General features: G+C 41.8%; 1 protein-coding gene across 3 annotated transcripts in view; it reads right to left on the reverse strand.

The window, feature by feature from the left end:
• SARNP (SAP domain containing ribonucleoprotein) overlaps positions 1 to 15,868 on the reverse strand; it is a 90,117-nt gene that overhangs the window by 36,104 nt on the left and 38,145 nt on the right. For 2 of the 3 annotated variants that reach the window (XR_337030.3, XM_006165566.2), the window contains exon 9: positions 9,115 to 9,183. Coding sequence is in view for 2 of the 3 variants with exons in the window: in XM_006165566.2 (XP_006165628.1) it covers positions 9,115 to 9,183 (69 nt within the window). In the remaining variant the exon portion in view is untranslated. Of the gene's footprint in view, positions 1 to 9,114; positions 9,184 to 14,127; positions 14,154 to 15,868 lie in introns of all 3 variants that reach the window. The other variant, XM_006165567.3, reaches the window with a different exon arrangement.

The raw sequence follows: 15,868 nt of genomic DNA on the forward strand, positions 1-15,868 counted from the left end.
AGGAAAAAACAAACCACAGAAACCAAATCAAAACAAAAATCAGTGGGCCAGCAGGTGACATGGTGATTAAGATGCTGGATTCCTACATGGCTGACCATGGTTTGAGTCCCATATCCAGTAACTTGAAAACCATGTCAGGTGCATGTGCGTGCATGCCCAAAATCCCAAGCAGAGAATGGGGAAGGGACTGCGGCATGGCCATCCTTACTCCCCACCCTGTCTGTCTTTCACACACACCATATGGCAAACCTTAAAAAAAAAAAAAAAAAAAAAAAATCAGTAACACCTGCTCCTCACAATCCTGGAGAGTAAGAAGGATATTGACACACTCTAATTTTCTACTTAGTACCTGGGTTTGGGACTGTTTTTGTTTTTTTAAAAAAACATTCATTTAGGGGCCAGGAGATGGCATGGTGGTTGAGGGCACTGGATACCTACATGGTCATTCAAGTCCCAGACCTGGCAGCTTGCTTTCTCACTTTCTTTCTCTCCTTCTCTCTCTCTCTCTCTTTTTCTAGTCAAATTAAAAATAAATAAATAAGCAAAGTTCAATAAAAGTAATTATTAAAAAAAAAAAAACATCTGTTTAGGGCCAGCCAGTAGCATAGCAGTTAAGTTGGCTAGATATGGGACCAGCAGATATAATGGTTACGTTGTTGGACTCCCACATAGTTGACTGCAGTTTGAGTCCTGGACGCAGTGGCTTAAAACTCACACCAGGTGTGTGTGCATGCATGCCCAAAATCCCGAGAGAAGATTAGAGGAGAAGAGCTGCTGTACAGACATCCCCACCGGGTGTGGGGGGGTAATTTTTCACATTCTGTCACTCTCTGCATCTCTGGTGGGCGTACATGCTCTATAGCAAAAATCCCTCTTTAAAAAAAAAAATAGATGGCGGTAGCCAGCTTGGGAGAAGGGTGTGTGTCAACTGCTGGCGGCAGCCCCAGCCAAGTCACGGTCACTTTTGTCACAGCCAGTAGCTCCTGTCTAAGGGAGACCTAAGAAGTATCTGTTCTATCCCCAGCCTCTGAAGAGCTCCCACCTGTCTCAGGATTTTTCAAATGGCTTCTTGGTTGCACAAATATTCAGTATATATTATCCCGGGACCTTAAATTGTCATCCTTTGAAAATGGAACCTCTTTAAAAGTCAAGTTAGTAACTGGGCACAGTTAAAGAAGTTTCTGATAAAGAAATAACTTAAACTACCTAAAGAACTAATCCATGGAATAATTCACTGTAGAGCTGGAATACCTGAAATATTGATACAAGAGGTTTACACATTGTTAACACATCAAAAAATTAAAAGTATCGGGAACTAGCAGTTAGAGTAATGGCTATGTCACTGGACTCCCACTTAGTCGACCGCGGTTCACGTCCCGGACTCGGTGGCTTAAAACTCACGCCGGGCGCGTGTGCATGCGTGCCCAAGATCCCGAGAGGAGAATGGAGGAGAAGGGATTGCGGCGTGACCATCCCCCCTGGGGGGGTGATTTCTCGCTTTCTGTCTCTATGTCTCTCTCTGTCTTTCTGGCAAGCGCACGCGCCCTATAGCAAAAACCTCTCCAAAAAAAAAAAAAAAAATCCAAAAAACGAAACAAAACAAAACAAAAAAATTAAAAGTATCCAAAATAACTGTAAAATTCACAGGCTACAGTTACCAGATACATTTACCCCTGGTTCGTAGGTCTGTAGCTTCAAAGTTTATTAAAGGTAATATTAGGTTATCAGAATTAGTAAGTAATCCCAACGTGCTCAGCAAGAACTTAAAGTAGAGTTCCTCCTCCTTTTACAAATGTTGCAGGGAAAATTAAGGCAAAAATAAAAACAAAATGGTTTGATATCAGACCAACAGTGAGAGAAATTGCTCTTTTTTTCTTTTGGAGAGGTTTTTGCTACAGGGTGCGTGTGCTTGGCAGAAAGAGAGAGAGACAGAAAGCGAGAAATCACTTCCCGGGGCGGGGGGGATGGCCATGTTGTAATCCCTTCTCCTCCATTCTCCTCTCGGGATCCTGGGCACACACGCACACGTGCCTGACGTGAGTTTAAGCCACAGATTCCGGAACTCGAACTGTGGTCAACTACATGGGAGTCCAGCAACATAGCCATTACGCTAACTGCTGGTCCCAGTGAGAGAAATTACTCTTGATCATCCTCCTGTCCAAGTTTCTGGATACGGATATAAGTCACAGGTTAAAAGGGAGTTACCCCTATTTTATCAAATACAGGTAATGATGGCAATATAACTAGAGAAATTTATGTAAAGCAAGCTAGAAAACCTTCTTGTGACTCTACTACAAATGCTATCAGAAGCCTGGAAATGAAACCCTGAGAAGTGCCCGTCCAGTAGCTTTAAAGAAATGATGCCACCATCTGTTACCATACTAAAGGGATATAATCACCTAGTCTTGGAGTATATCAATAATAAATTAAGTGGTGTCTTATCAATCAATCAATCAATAAATAAATAAATACATTTAAAAAAATTGGCTGTATCCCACATGGCCAACTGAGTGGGTTCGAGTCCTGGACCTGGCAGCTTGAAAAACATACCAGGCATGTGTGTGAACATGCACAAAATCCCTAGAGTGGAGAAGGGATATTAGCATAGCTATCCCCCCAAAGGGTTATTTCTCACTTTTTCTTTCTCTCTCTCTGGCAAGTGCACACTCCCTAGAGCAGAACATTTAAAATAAAAATTTAAATTAAAAATAAATAAAAATGAAAAAAATATATCCATCTAGATGGACTTCCTGTATTAAGTTAGCCTCCCTAAGTATGTCCATGTTTGAAAAAATAGAACAATGCAACTAAAATTAATTACATCAGTTAAAATTACAACACTGGGCCGATCCTGTAGCCCTGGGTTAAACACTATACAGAAAAAGCCAAATTCCACATGGCTAACCAGAGTTCAAGTCCCAGTCCTCAGCAGCTTGCAAAATAACCTGTGCGACACATCCTCTGACATCAGAAAAAAATACATATAAATGTTATAATTTTGAGACCAGATTTAGATGCTACCAAAATTAATGGTCTTTGACGATCATGTATGGAACTGAGCTAGCTTCCCACCTTTACGTCCTCTGTCCACCTTTCTATCCTTTCAAAATTAGTCTCCTATGTGCCAGGCGTACTCCTGTCCTTCACCAAAAAGACTAACCTACACACTAATCTTGAGAACCATGTAAAACTGACAGAGATGAAAACAACTGGTCAAGCACAAGACTAGCTGGTGATCACGCAGAATCAATCAGACAGATGTTATTTATCTGGTTTTTGTCGTTGTTGTTTAGGGGGTGGGATGCTTCTTAGTCCATAGTCATCATGAGGCTTATATGAGAAAAGGCATGCCATTCTATCCTCAAAAAGTCCAAAGTGTTGGAGGGGACAATTTACAGCCTCTTGTGTAAAAAAATGTCTATAAATGCTAGTGCCATTCTTTGCTCTGTCACTTCCCATTATCCTAAACCAACAGGATTCTATTCACTGAGACTTGGGCTAGAAACATGAATGAACAGACTTTTCTTGGGCAGGGATAAAGGGGGAAGATGATTTAGGACGGACGGGGTGTGGGAAGCTAGATTCCTTAAGTTTCTGTTTAGTGTCTAATGTGCATAGTATTGTGATGGAGCTGAAAACTGGAATACGGGAGCAGGCATGCTAAAGTCAGCCTTGGAAAACTGGCAGAGATTTAGTTTTCTCAAATGTGTAATAGGCTCCGGCCATAAAGTAAAGTTTGAAGAGGAGATGAACAGACTGACAGTTTAACAAAACAAAGTCATACACACTATTCGATCCATGGCTCATTTGCTCTCACATACTTTTCTTTTATCATACACTGATCTATAGCCAAGTCCCCTGAAGATAAATCAGCAAGCGAGCACAGCCTTAAGTTGGATCAAGCAAACACAAAATCTAAGCAATGGAGATAACAGAAATATGTGCCTAGAGAAATATAAGACTTAAAAACAAGTGACCAAATTACACAGGAGGCTACACTGGAACCCAGAACCCCAGAATGAAGTTGACAGAAGTGGTCTGATCCAGTTGTTCCATAAATACAAACTTAATCACGTCACTAACGTCAGCTAACCAAATACTAAGCAGCAACTCATTTCCAGTGAGAAAGAACAATTAAGCACAGTGAACTGGACAACACCAGAGACTGTAGCCAGTTGCAATTTTAGAATCTGGGTCTAGAATACTAAGTTGTAAAGAGTTACTTGAAAAAAGAATCTTTTCTTTTCCTATTTCTTATTCCCTTTCTTGTAACGTCTCTCTTTTGAAAGATTCATGCTGAAACTGCTTTTATTTTCTATAAGTATTAAAAACATTCTCAGCTACAGCCGTCCAAATATGTGATCTCATAAAGGATTTCTATGCCACTCCAAAGTGTGAAAGCTACATGGGAGCTGTAAGCCAGACTCAGGCTAACCAATACAGTAGCTATTACACACTGTAATTGTTTAAAGCAAATTCTAGGGCCAGCCTGTGGCCTGGTTGTTTAAGCAGCAAGATCCCACAAGGCCAACTGAGCAGTCCTGAATTTGGCAGCTTAAAAATCATGCTAGATAGGAACCAGCAGTTACTGTAATGGCTATGTCACTGGACTCCCATGTAGCTGACCACTGTTCGCATCCCAGACCCAGTGGCTTAAAACTCATGCCGGGCGCGTGTGCGTGCGTGCCCAAGATCCTGAGAGGAGAATGGAGGAGAAGGGACTGCGGCATGACCATCCCCTCTGGGGGGTGATTTCTCGCTTTCTGTCTCTATGTCTCTCTCTGTCTGGCAAGCGTACGCGCCCTATAGCAAAAATCTCTCCAAAAACACAACAACAACAACAAAAAATCATGCTGGATACAGGTATATGTGCACTGAAAGTCCTGAAAGAAAGGAGAGGTGGGGACAGCAGGTGGCACGGTGGTTAAGGCACTTGACTGTCAAATGGCCGACTGCAGTTCAAGTCTCAGACCTGGCAGCTTGGAACTCACACCAGGCACATGTGCATGCATGCCCATACTCCCAGAGGAGAATGGAGGAGAGGGATTGGGGCATAACTATCCCCTGAGGAGTAATTTCTCACTTTCTCTCTGTCTCTCTAATGAGGATATGTGCCCTATAGTAAAAATCTTTTTTTTTTTTTTTTAAAAAAAAGGGAGAGATGGAAGAGAAGGGATTACAATGAGACCATCCTTCATGGGAGGGGGGGGGGCTTTTCTACTGCCTCTCTCCCTCATTCTCACATCCCTGTCTCTCTTGGCAAGAACAACCACCCTTGTGGGGAAAAAATGAATTCTATTAGGTAGTGTTGGTCTACACAGCAAAAGAGCAGCATTTCAGGGACATTGTAATGGTTTATAGAGCAAATCAGAACTGCCAAAATTAGGATGGTTCTGAAAATCAAGATTATCAATATAAAATATACCTATTCTTTTTGGGGTTTTTTTTTGGAGAGGTTTTTTACCCTATAGAGCGTGTGCGCTCGCCAGACAGAGACATAGAGACAGAAAGCAAGAAATCATCCCCCAGAGGGGATGGTCACGCTGCAGTCCCTTCTCCTCCATTATCCTCTCAGGATCTTGGGCACGCACGCACACGTGCCCGGCGTGAGTTTTAAGCCACCGGGTCCAGGACACGAACCGCGGTCGACTACGTGGGAGTCCAGCGACATAGCCATTACGCTAACTGCTGGTTCCCAATATATCTATTCTGACAGAAGACATCGCAAAGTCACAAATCTCCAAGTAAAGCGGTATCTGGAAGAAATCATATATATCCTAATAAAGTGCTACTCAAAATGTGGTCTGCTTACTAGTGCTGGTCTCCAAAATAATTTGTAAACAGTTCATTAAGTCTAGAAAATGAAGGTGTTTAGAAACTTCCAGAGTGGTTAAACATTGCGTGTTATTTAAATTATATTCTATAAAAGGATCACTCTATAATAAATCAGAATAATTTTAAAACTAGTATTTTGCCACAGATAATATGAGAAGCACTACTCTAGCATGTATGTATGCATGCACACACACACATATAGTCTATACATATACATAATGAATGCTATTAAAGGAGAGAGTTCATAGAATTTGGACAGTTAAAGTGATCAAATAACAACCCTTCAGTGATTAAAAAAGGAGAACGAGGGGCCAGCCCATGGCGTGGTGGGCTTAGGCAGTTAAACCCCATGGTCAAGTCCCAGACCTGGCAGCTTGAGAAACATGCTGGGCGTGTATATATACACACCGAAAATTCCAAAAGGAAGAGGAAATAGAGAAGGGATGGTGACATGACCATTCCTTATGAGACGAGGGGGTGCTTTCCCACTCTCCCTCCCTCACTCTGTCTTGTATCTCCAGTGAGCACATGAACCCTCTGACAAAACTAAGGGGGAAAAAAAGTAAAAAAGGGAATGAAATCTTGCCAATGATCTACTATAACACAAAAGTTAACTGACTCACCGCCACCAGGTGGAGTGGTGGTGTTGGACTCCCACACGGCCAACTGTGGTTTGAGTACTGAACCAGATAGTTTGCTTTCCCACTCTCCCTTTCTCTCTCTGGTCAGACTGAAGAAGAGTGATAATAAAATAAGTAATTCTTTAAATAAAAGGTAATCAACATAATTAAGGTCACAAAGCCTGTTTACCAAAGGAAGCTAACTAACATTTATTGAGGACTGAAGTTAGGAAATTTCGAATATACCATTCTTTTTCTCTTTTTTTAAAAATTATTTATTTAATTTTATTCATTCTTTTTTTTTTTTTTTAATTTGACCAGAGAGACACACACACAGAGAGAGAGAAAGGTTTAAAGGAAGCCACCAGGTCCGGGACTGGAACCGTGGTTGGCCATGTGGGAGTGTCCAGCACCTTAATGACCACGCCACCTGCTGGTCCTTTTTTTTTTTTTTTTTTAAAGAGAGATTTTTGCTATAGGGCATGTACATTCATCAAAGAGACAGAGAAAGATAGAAAGTGAGAAACCACTCCCGAGTGGGGATGGTCACGCTGCAATCCCTTCACCCCTTCTCCTCTATTCTCCTTTTGGGATACTGGGCAAACATGCAGATGTGCCAGGCGTGAGTTTTAAGTCACTGGATCCGGGACTCGAACTGTGGTCAACTACATGGGAGTCTAGCAATATAACCATTACGCCATCTGCTGTCCCACAGTTATTTATTTTTCACAACCAGAGTATCACTCTAAGCTTTATAGATGAGGATCAAAGAAGTTTAGTGATTCACTCAAGGTCACAATGTTAATAAATGTATCTCTAAATTTTACAGCAGCCTCTCATGGACTAAAAATGAAAACAAGGCAAATATGGAGAAAGATTCTAGGAAAAGAAAAAGGTCTGATATTGTAAAGTAATACTATAAAAATAATTCAGGTGTGGGCCAATAGGTGACATGAAGGTTAAAGCAGCTGGATCCCAACATGGCCAACTAAGCGGTCAAAATCCTGACCTGATGGCTTGAAAAACACGCTGGACACAGGTACATGTGTGACTAAAATCCCAAGAGAAGAATGGACTGCAACATGGCCATCTCTCTCCCACCCCCATGCCCCCACGCCCCGAATGATTTCTCATTTTCCCTCTCCACCTCTCTATCCAAGGAGTGCATGTGCCCTTTAGCATACTTAAAAAAACAAATAACTCAGATAAGCAGTGTAGTGTGATGTACAGATTCCTCTATAACATGTGCTCATGTGAGCTCTGAAGTAATAGACAACATTCAGTTTTATAAACACAAATCCCTAGGGGAACCAGCAGTTAGCGTAATGGCTATGTCGCTGGATTCCCACGTAGTTGACCGCGGCTCGTGTCCTGGACCCGGTGGCTTAAAAAACTCACGCCGGGCGCATGTGCGTGCGTGCCCAAGATCCCGAGAGGAGAATGGAGGAGAAGGGATTGCGGCGTGACCATCCCCCCTGGGGGGTGATTTCTCGCTTTCTGTCTCTATGTCTCTCTCTGTCTGTCTGGCGAGCACACGCGCCCTACAGTGAAAATCTCTCCAAAAAAAAAAGAGAAAAAAAAAAAAAAACACAAATCCCTAGAAGATGGGGTGAAGTTATTTACTGCTAGAGTTCTCAGATGTCTCACCCTCAAATACAAAAGAAGACAGATGAGAACCAGAGCAACAGATACATAAAGCTTCCTTTTCCTTGTCATCTAGCACAATACAAATAATCTGTAATAGTTCTTCCCAATTAAGTTTCATGTGGTTTATGAATCACATACTCTCCCTACCTCTCAACTCACAATTTTTGTTTCACATTAACCAGAAAGTATTCTCACCTATGGCATCACACCGGGCACGCATGCAAGTACCCAAGATTTAATGGGCAGGAGGACTACAGGGAGGGAATCAGGGCATGACAGACCCTGTGGAAGGTGTGTATCTCTCTCTCTCTCACACACATACACACACACACATTCCATAATAAATTAAAAAAAAAATAACAACAAAATCCAAAAACCATGTTCCCATTCTCAAAAAAAAAAAGATTAAAAGACCACCTGCTCCCAGCAAACAATAGAATCCTATCATTTTCTACAATGTGCAAAGCATATCACCCAAGGCAATTACACCTTTAAAGAACTGACCACCGAACACAGCATGAAGTCAACAAAACCATCCTTAATATATAGTGTTAGCAAAAAGACAGAAAGAATAAAATAATTTCCTCTTTTTTTGTTTCGCAGAACCTCCAATTTTCGTTTCTACGTATTTCTAAGCTAAAGACAAAACTATCTTCTCCTGGTTATTTAATTTCCATTATTCCTACTGCAGAAGTACACACAGATGTAGCAAATTTTCACATCACTGCATTCAATATGTAAACCAAGAGAAATAAAGACCAAGCCCTAGTAGCCTAGGTAAAGCTATGAACTTGTGGGGAAAAAAAATTAGCATGTGAAAACAATTCCCATAAGATAATCAATAGCCAGTGAGAGGAGGTGATATTCAGAGCACTGTGTGAAATAAAGTGCAGAGTAGCTAGTTACAGTCTCAGGAGGGTCATTTCCAGTCTATATAGCTCCCCGAGCTGTTCTAAAGTTGCAAAACAAACAAACAAACAAACAAACAAACAAAAAACAGGACTTCCATTACCTTTCTGGAGATTGAAGAGACATTCAAACCAAATCTCTGAGCTCTTTCCTTTAGCTTATCCAGGTTAACCTACAAAACCAAAGGGGGGAAAAATAATGTGTTTAAAAAAAAAAATCAAAAGAGAAAATAGAAAAAGGAAACTATGGCCCAAAGCTTACAGTTCAAATAAGACTATAACATCAAAGATACCCTATCCCACTGATTATTAAAAGGCCTTTTTTGAGGGCCAGGAGGCACCATGGTGATTAAGGGCACTGGAATCCCACATGGCCAACTGTGGCTTGTACTTTGTTTCTCACTTTCCCTCTCTCTCTCACTCTGTCCCTCTCTGATCAAATTAAAATAAGTAAATAAAGTCAAATGAAATAATTATTTTTAAAAAATAATCATTTACATTTATTCATTCATTTTCTTTTTTAATTTTGATGAGAGAGAGAGAAAATGAGAAAGCAAGCCACCAGGTCCAAGACTCAACTGCAGTCAGCCATGTGGGAGTGTCCAGCACCTTAATCATCACGCCACCTGCTAGTCTCTAAATAATTCTTTTTTTCCCCGTTTTTGGAGAGGTTTTTTTTTTTTTCTTTGCTATAGGGCACGTGCGCTCACCAGAAAGACAGAGAGACAGAAAGTGAGAAATCACCCCCCAGGCGGGATGGCCACGCAGCAATCCCTTCTCCTCCATTCTCCTCTCAGGATCTTGGGCACACGCGCCGGTGTGAGTTTAAGCCGCTGTGTCTGGGACTCGAACCACGGTCGACTACATGGGAGTCCAGGGACATAGCCATTATGCTAACTGCTGGTCCCCCTAAATAATTCTTTAAAAAAAAATGGGGCCTGCAGGTGGTGTGGTGGTTAAGGGCGCTGGACTCCCACATGGATGACTGCAGTTCAAGTCCTGGACCTGGCAGCTTGCTTTCTCACTTTCTCTCTCTTTGGTCAAATTAAAATAAATAAATAAATAAATAAATAAAGTTAAATAAAATAATTCTTTAAAAAAAAAAAAACAAACAAAACCTAAAGACTTGTAAGATCAAAGACAAACACTGCTTAAAAAAGCAAACAATGTGTAAATTATCACCTACAAGTCTATCATTCATAGTCCAAAGTCATTCATTTCTATCCGTAGTTTCTGCAAGTAGTTCTTAACTCTATTTCCAAAGAGGAACAGTCAGTACAGGGCTCCCTTCTTCAGAAGACAAATCCACCACTGCTACCCATCTCAACTCTCTTCACTGCTCTTTTAGGAGCCTTGGTATGTGAGGCTTGTTATCATAAGGATGTCTAGGATATTTTCGCTATTAATAATAACAACATTGGACCAGCAGATGGTGTAATGGTTACATCACTGGACTCCCACGTGGCCAACTGCGTCCTTGTCCTGAACCCAGCAGCTTCAAACTCACACTGGGCGCATGGACATACCCAAGATCCTGAGAGGAGAATGGGGGAGAAGGGATTGTGGCGTGGCGACCCCCTCCCAGGGAGGTATGATTTCTTACTTTCTGTCTCTCTGTTTGTCCAACAAGCTCATACACCCTGTAACAAAAATTTCCCTCTCTAAAATAATAACAACAATATAACATTTCACCTTCACTTTCAATGATCAGGGTCTTTAAAAAGTTCATGGGGGGACCAGCAGATGGTGTAGTGGTTACATCGCTGGACTCTCACGTAGTTGACAGTGGTCTGAGTCCCAGATCCAGTGGCTTAAAACTCATGCCAACCGCATGCATGTGCATGCCCAAAATCCCAAAAGGTGACTAGAGAAGGGATAGTGGTGTGGCCATCCTCCCTCGGGAGTGATATCTCTCTGTCTCTCTGGAGAGTACATGCACCCTATAGCAAAAATCTCTCAAAAAAAGTTCACGGGGAGTGCATGTTATGAAAAAACAATGCATAGATTGCAAAAATTTTTGCGCCAAAAAAAATTCTTTTTTTTTTTTTTTGACCCTCTTTCTGCCAGGATATTACAAGATGCTGGGCTCCCCCTGCCCCATCTTCTTTTTTAGATAAGTTCCTTTATTTTTTAATTTAAAAGATTTTTTTTTGAGAGGTTTTTGCTATAGGGGGATGGCCATGCTGCAATCCGTTCTCTCTTCTCTCAAGAGCTTGGGCATGCACACACATGCGCCTGGCATGAGTTTAAGCCACTGGGTCCAGGACTCAAATCACAGTCAATTACATGGGAGTCTAGCGACATAGTCATTACACCAACTGTTGGCCCCTAAAATAATTATTTTTATTTAACTTTATTATTTTCCAGTTTGATCAGAGAGAGAGAGATAGAGAGGGGGAAAGTAAGAAAGCAAGCTGCCATGTCTGGGACTTGAACGATGAATGGTCATGTGGGAGTCCAGCACCTTTAAATTCATATTTTAATTCCATTTTCCATCAATTTTTTGAACTCTCCTCAACTTTAACAGTAACCCCAAAAGCTGCATTTCAAAAAACTAGAAGTATTTCACCACAGCATTTGTATCCATTTTCTTAACATGCTGACTGGTAACAATAGCCCAGAAAGCCACTCTTACACTACCACTCTTTACTCTGATTTTACATTTAATAGGTAGTTTTAAAAAACAGCAGTATCAGGCCAGCCTGTGGGGTGGTGGTTAAACTGGCTAGCTCCTACATGGCCAACTATGCAGTACAAGTCCTGGATTGGTGACTGGCTGGGGGGACCAACTGATGGCATAAATGGTTTCTTGACTCCCACGTGACAGACTGCAGTTTGAGTTTCAGATGCAGTGGATTGAAAATAACACTGGGCACATGTGCATGCATGCCCAGGATCCTGGGTGAAGAATGAAGAGAATGGAGAAATCACATGTGCCTGGCATGAGTTTAAGCCACCCAGTCCAGCACTTGAACTGTGGTCAACTACATGGGAGTCCAGCGACATAGCCATTACACCATCTGCTGGTCCTAAATAATTCTTAAAAAAAATTTTTTTAAAAGACCCATGCTGGGCATGTGTGCATGCGTGCCCACGATCCTGAAAGAAATGGAAAAGGGATTATGGTATGAACATTCCCCACAGTGAGTGCTTTCTCACTTTTTCTCATTCTAATGAGGACATATACCCTCTGGCAAAAATGTTTTAAAATTTAAAAAAAGCAGAACCAACAGAAAACATAGTGGTTCCATCACTGGACTACCACACAGCCAACCGCAGTTCGAGTGTCAGATCTGGAGGCAGATTGAACCTCATGCTAGACCTGTGTGTGTGTGTGCGCGTGCGCATGCGCGCCCAAAATCCCAAGAAGAGAATGAAGGAGAAGGAATTGTGGCATGGGATTCCCCCTGGGGGACGGGAGAGTGATTTCTTGCTTTCTGTCTCTCTGTCCATTTCTCTCTTCAGTGAACGTACACGGCTTATAGCAAAAATCTCTAAAAAAAGTTTAAAATTACAAAAAGGCATTATCTATAAATAGAACTCATAAGTTGCTTCCATAGCTTCTTTTGTGATAATTAACCACCATGCCACCTGCCAGGGACCAGCAGGTGGCATGGTGGTTAAGGGTGCTAGACTTCCACATGGCCAACCATGGTTCGAGTTCTGGACCTGGTGGCTTGCTTTCTCACTTTCCCTCTCACTCTGTCCTTCTCTGGTCAAGTTAAAATACATAAATAAAGTTAAATAATTCTTTTTTTTTTTTTAGAGGTTTTTGCTATAGGGCGCATGCGCTCGCCAGAAAGACTGAGAGAGACAGAGAGATAGAAAGCGAGAAATCTCCCCCCAGGGGGGACAGCCACGATGCAATTCCTTCTACTCCATTCTCCTCTCAGGATCTTGGGCACACATGCACATGTACCCGGTGTGAGCTTAAGCCACCAGGTCCAGGACTTGAACCACGGTCAACTATGTGGGAGTCCAGCGACACAGCCATTATGCCAACTGCTGGGCCCCAAATAATTCTTTAAACAAACAAAAAAAAGAATTAACATTGGGGACCAGCAGATGGCATAATAATTATGACACCGGACTACCATGTAGTCGACTGTGGTTTATGTCCTGGATGGGGTGGCTTAAAACTCATGCCAAGTGTGTATGCATGCATGCCCAAAATCCTGAGAGGAGAAGAGAAGGGATTGTGGTGTGGCAATCCCCCTGGGGGGTGATTTCTCGCTTTCTGTCTTTCTGTCTCTCCAGCAAGCCATACACCCTATAGTAAAAATCTCTCTAAATAAATAATAACATTGGGCCAACCCTCTGGACTAGTGTCTAAGGAAACTGGATTTCACATGGCCAAATGGGGCTCAAATCCCAGAAGCTTTAGAAACACATGCATGCATCTGTTGTATGTCCAAAATCCTGACTGGATCAATAAATGGATGAAATGAGATTGCAGCATGACCATTGAGAGGTGTGTTCTTCCTCTTCTTTCCCGCACAAATATCCTCTGCCCCAAAAAAAAAAAAAAAAAAAAAAAGAATCAAGACATTATCTAAAGCCATTGGATAAAGCTTACATCTCCAGTATCAGGGCCAGTTCCATAGCCACGTGGTTAAGGGGGCTAGATCCCACATGGCTGACAAGTTCAAATCCTGTCCTCGGTAGCTTGAAAAACATACTGGATGTGTGTGCTGAAAATTCTGACAGGATGAAGATGGAAGAAAAGAGACTGTGGCGTGACCACACCCATCAGGAGGTGCCTTCTCCCTTTTTGTCTCTGTCTCTCTTTGGTGAGCACACACACCCTCTGGCAGTAAGAAAAAAAAAATTCTAGTATAATAAGAGAGAGTCCTTATAGCTCATAAAATCTATATTCATCTTTAAACAGAGGAATAGTAGGAGGAATGATATTTGTAGTAACTTTGAAGATGTAGCAATTTCCTGACTTCTCAGTATCTCAATTTTTAAAATTCAGTATGTACCATACTGTACTGAAACCAGTCACAAAATTCACAATCTTAGAGTTTCCTTGGATCTGGGAAGTAGGAGGAGAGTCTCTTAACTTTACAGAGTTAAGATCTGGCTCTGCAGAGATTTAAAAAAGAAAGATGTCTTACCACAGGCTTCATGTCAGATGACAGACCTAAGGAAACAAATTTAAAAATTAAATAAAACTTTCAATTTAATAATCTTAAAGCCATAAAGGAAGTCAACAGTTCAAATCAAATTAGCATAAAAACAGTAAAGAGAACAAAATCCCTTTATTTCATGATGAGAGTGAAAAGGTTGAGACTATATCTAGAAATCATGTCTGCAATTAATAGCTGGTAGGAACATAAAAATGGATAAGCTATACGAAAAAATTTAGCAGTTAGTCAAAAAAAGTTAACACAGACTACTGTTTGACCTTAGCAATTCCACTCCTGAAGAAATGAAAACTTATGTCCACACAAAAACTTACAGGCAAATGTTTACAACAGCATTATTCTTATTAGAAAGTCCAAAAAAAGGGGGGCCAGCAGGTGACATGGTAGAGTTAAGGGTACTAGATTCCCACATGGCCAACTGTGGTTTGTATCCCACACCTGGCAGCTAACTTTCTCGCTGTCTCTCTCGCTCAATAAAAAAAAAAAAAAGAAAGAAAGAAAGTGACAAAAGAAACCAGCAGATGGCGTAATGGTTATATTACTGAATTCCCATGTAGTCAACTGCAATTCAAGTCCTAGAACCAGGGGCTTAAAACTAATGCCAGGCACATGTGCATGCGTGCACAAAATCCTGAGAGGAGAATGGAGGAGAAGGGACTGCACCGTGTCCATGAACATACAGACTTTTTTTCTATCATTATTCCCTAAAACATAGGGCCAGCTGTTGGCACAGTGGTCAAGGCACCTGGATTGCACATGGCCGACTGCACAATTTGAGCTTCGGACCCAATGGCTTAAAAAAGCATACCAGAGGGACCAGCAGATAGTGTAAAGGTTATGTCATTGGACTCCCACATGGTCGACTGCGGCTTGAGTACCTGTCCTGGAGGCTTGAAACTCACACTGGGCACATGCGCGTGCATGCCCAAGATCCCGAAAGGAGAAAGGATTATGGTTTGGGCCATTGCCCCTGGAGGGTGATTTCTCACTTCTTGTCTGTCTCTCCAGTGAGTGCACACATGCCATAAAGAAAGAAATTAAAGAAGTACACTGAGATCACGTGTGTGCTCATCCAAAATCCTGAGAGAATGAAGAAGGGACTGAAATGTGGCCACCCCCCAACCCCAGAAGCAACTTCTCACTTTTTGTCTCTCCCTCTCCAGCAAATGGATGTGCACTATAGAAAACTTAAAAAATTAAATTGGGGCAAGTGGCATAGTGATTAAGGTGCTGGACTCATGAACCAACTGGCCAACTGAGGTTCTAGTCCCAGACTCAGAAGCTTGAAACTTACACCAGGCGCATATGCGTGCATGCCCAAAATCCTGGGAGGAGAATGGAGATGGGATTACAGAGTGGCCATCTCCCCAGGGAGATGATTTCTCACGTTCCCTTGTTCTGTCTCTCTGGTGAGCACAGACACCCTAGAGTAGAGCAAAAAATATCTCTAAAAAAAAAAAAATTAAAAACATAAATATTTACATAGCACTTACATTAGATTAGGTATTATAAATAACCTAGGGATGATTTATAAAGTACAATCTTGAGGGAACTAGCAGTTAGCGTAATGGCTATGCCGCTGGACTCCCACATAGTCGACCGCGGTTCACGTCCCGGACCTGGTAGCTTAAAACTCACGCCGGGCATGTGTGCGTGCGTGCCCAAGATCCCGAGAGGAGAATGGAGAAGGGATTGCGGCATGGCCATCCCC

This window comes from Tupaia chinensis, unplaced genomic scaffold (genome assembly GCF_000334495.1).
Source record: "Tupaia chinensis unplaced genomic scaffold, TupChi_1.0 Scaffold143970_1, whole genome shotgun sequence".
NCBI lineage: Eukaryota > Metazoa > Chordata > Mammalia > Scandentia > Tupaiidae > Tupaia > Tupaia belangeri.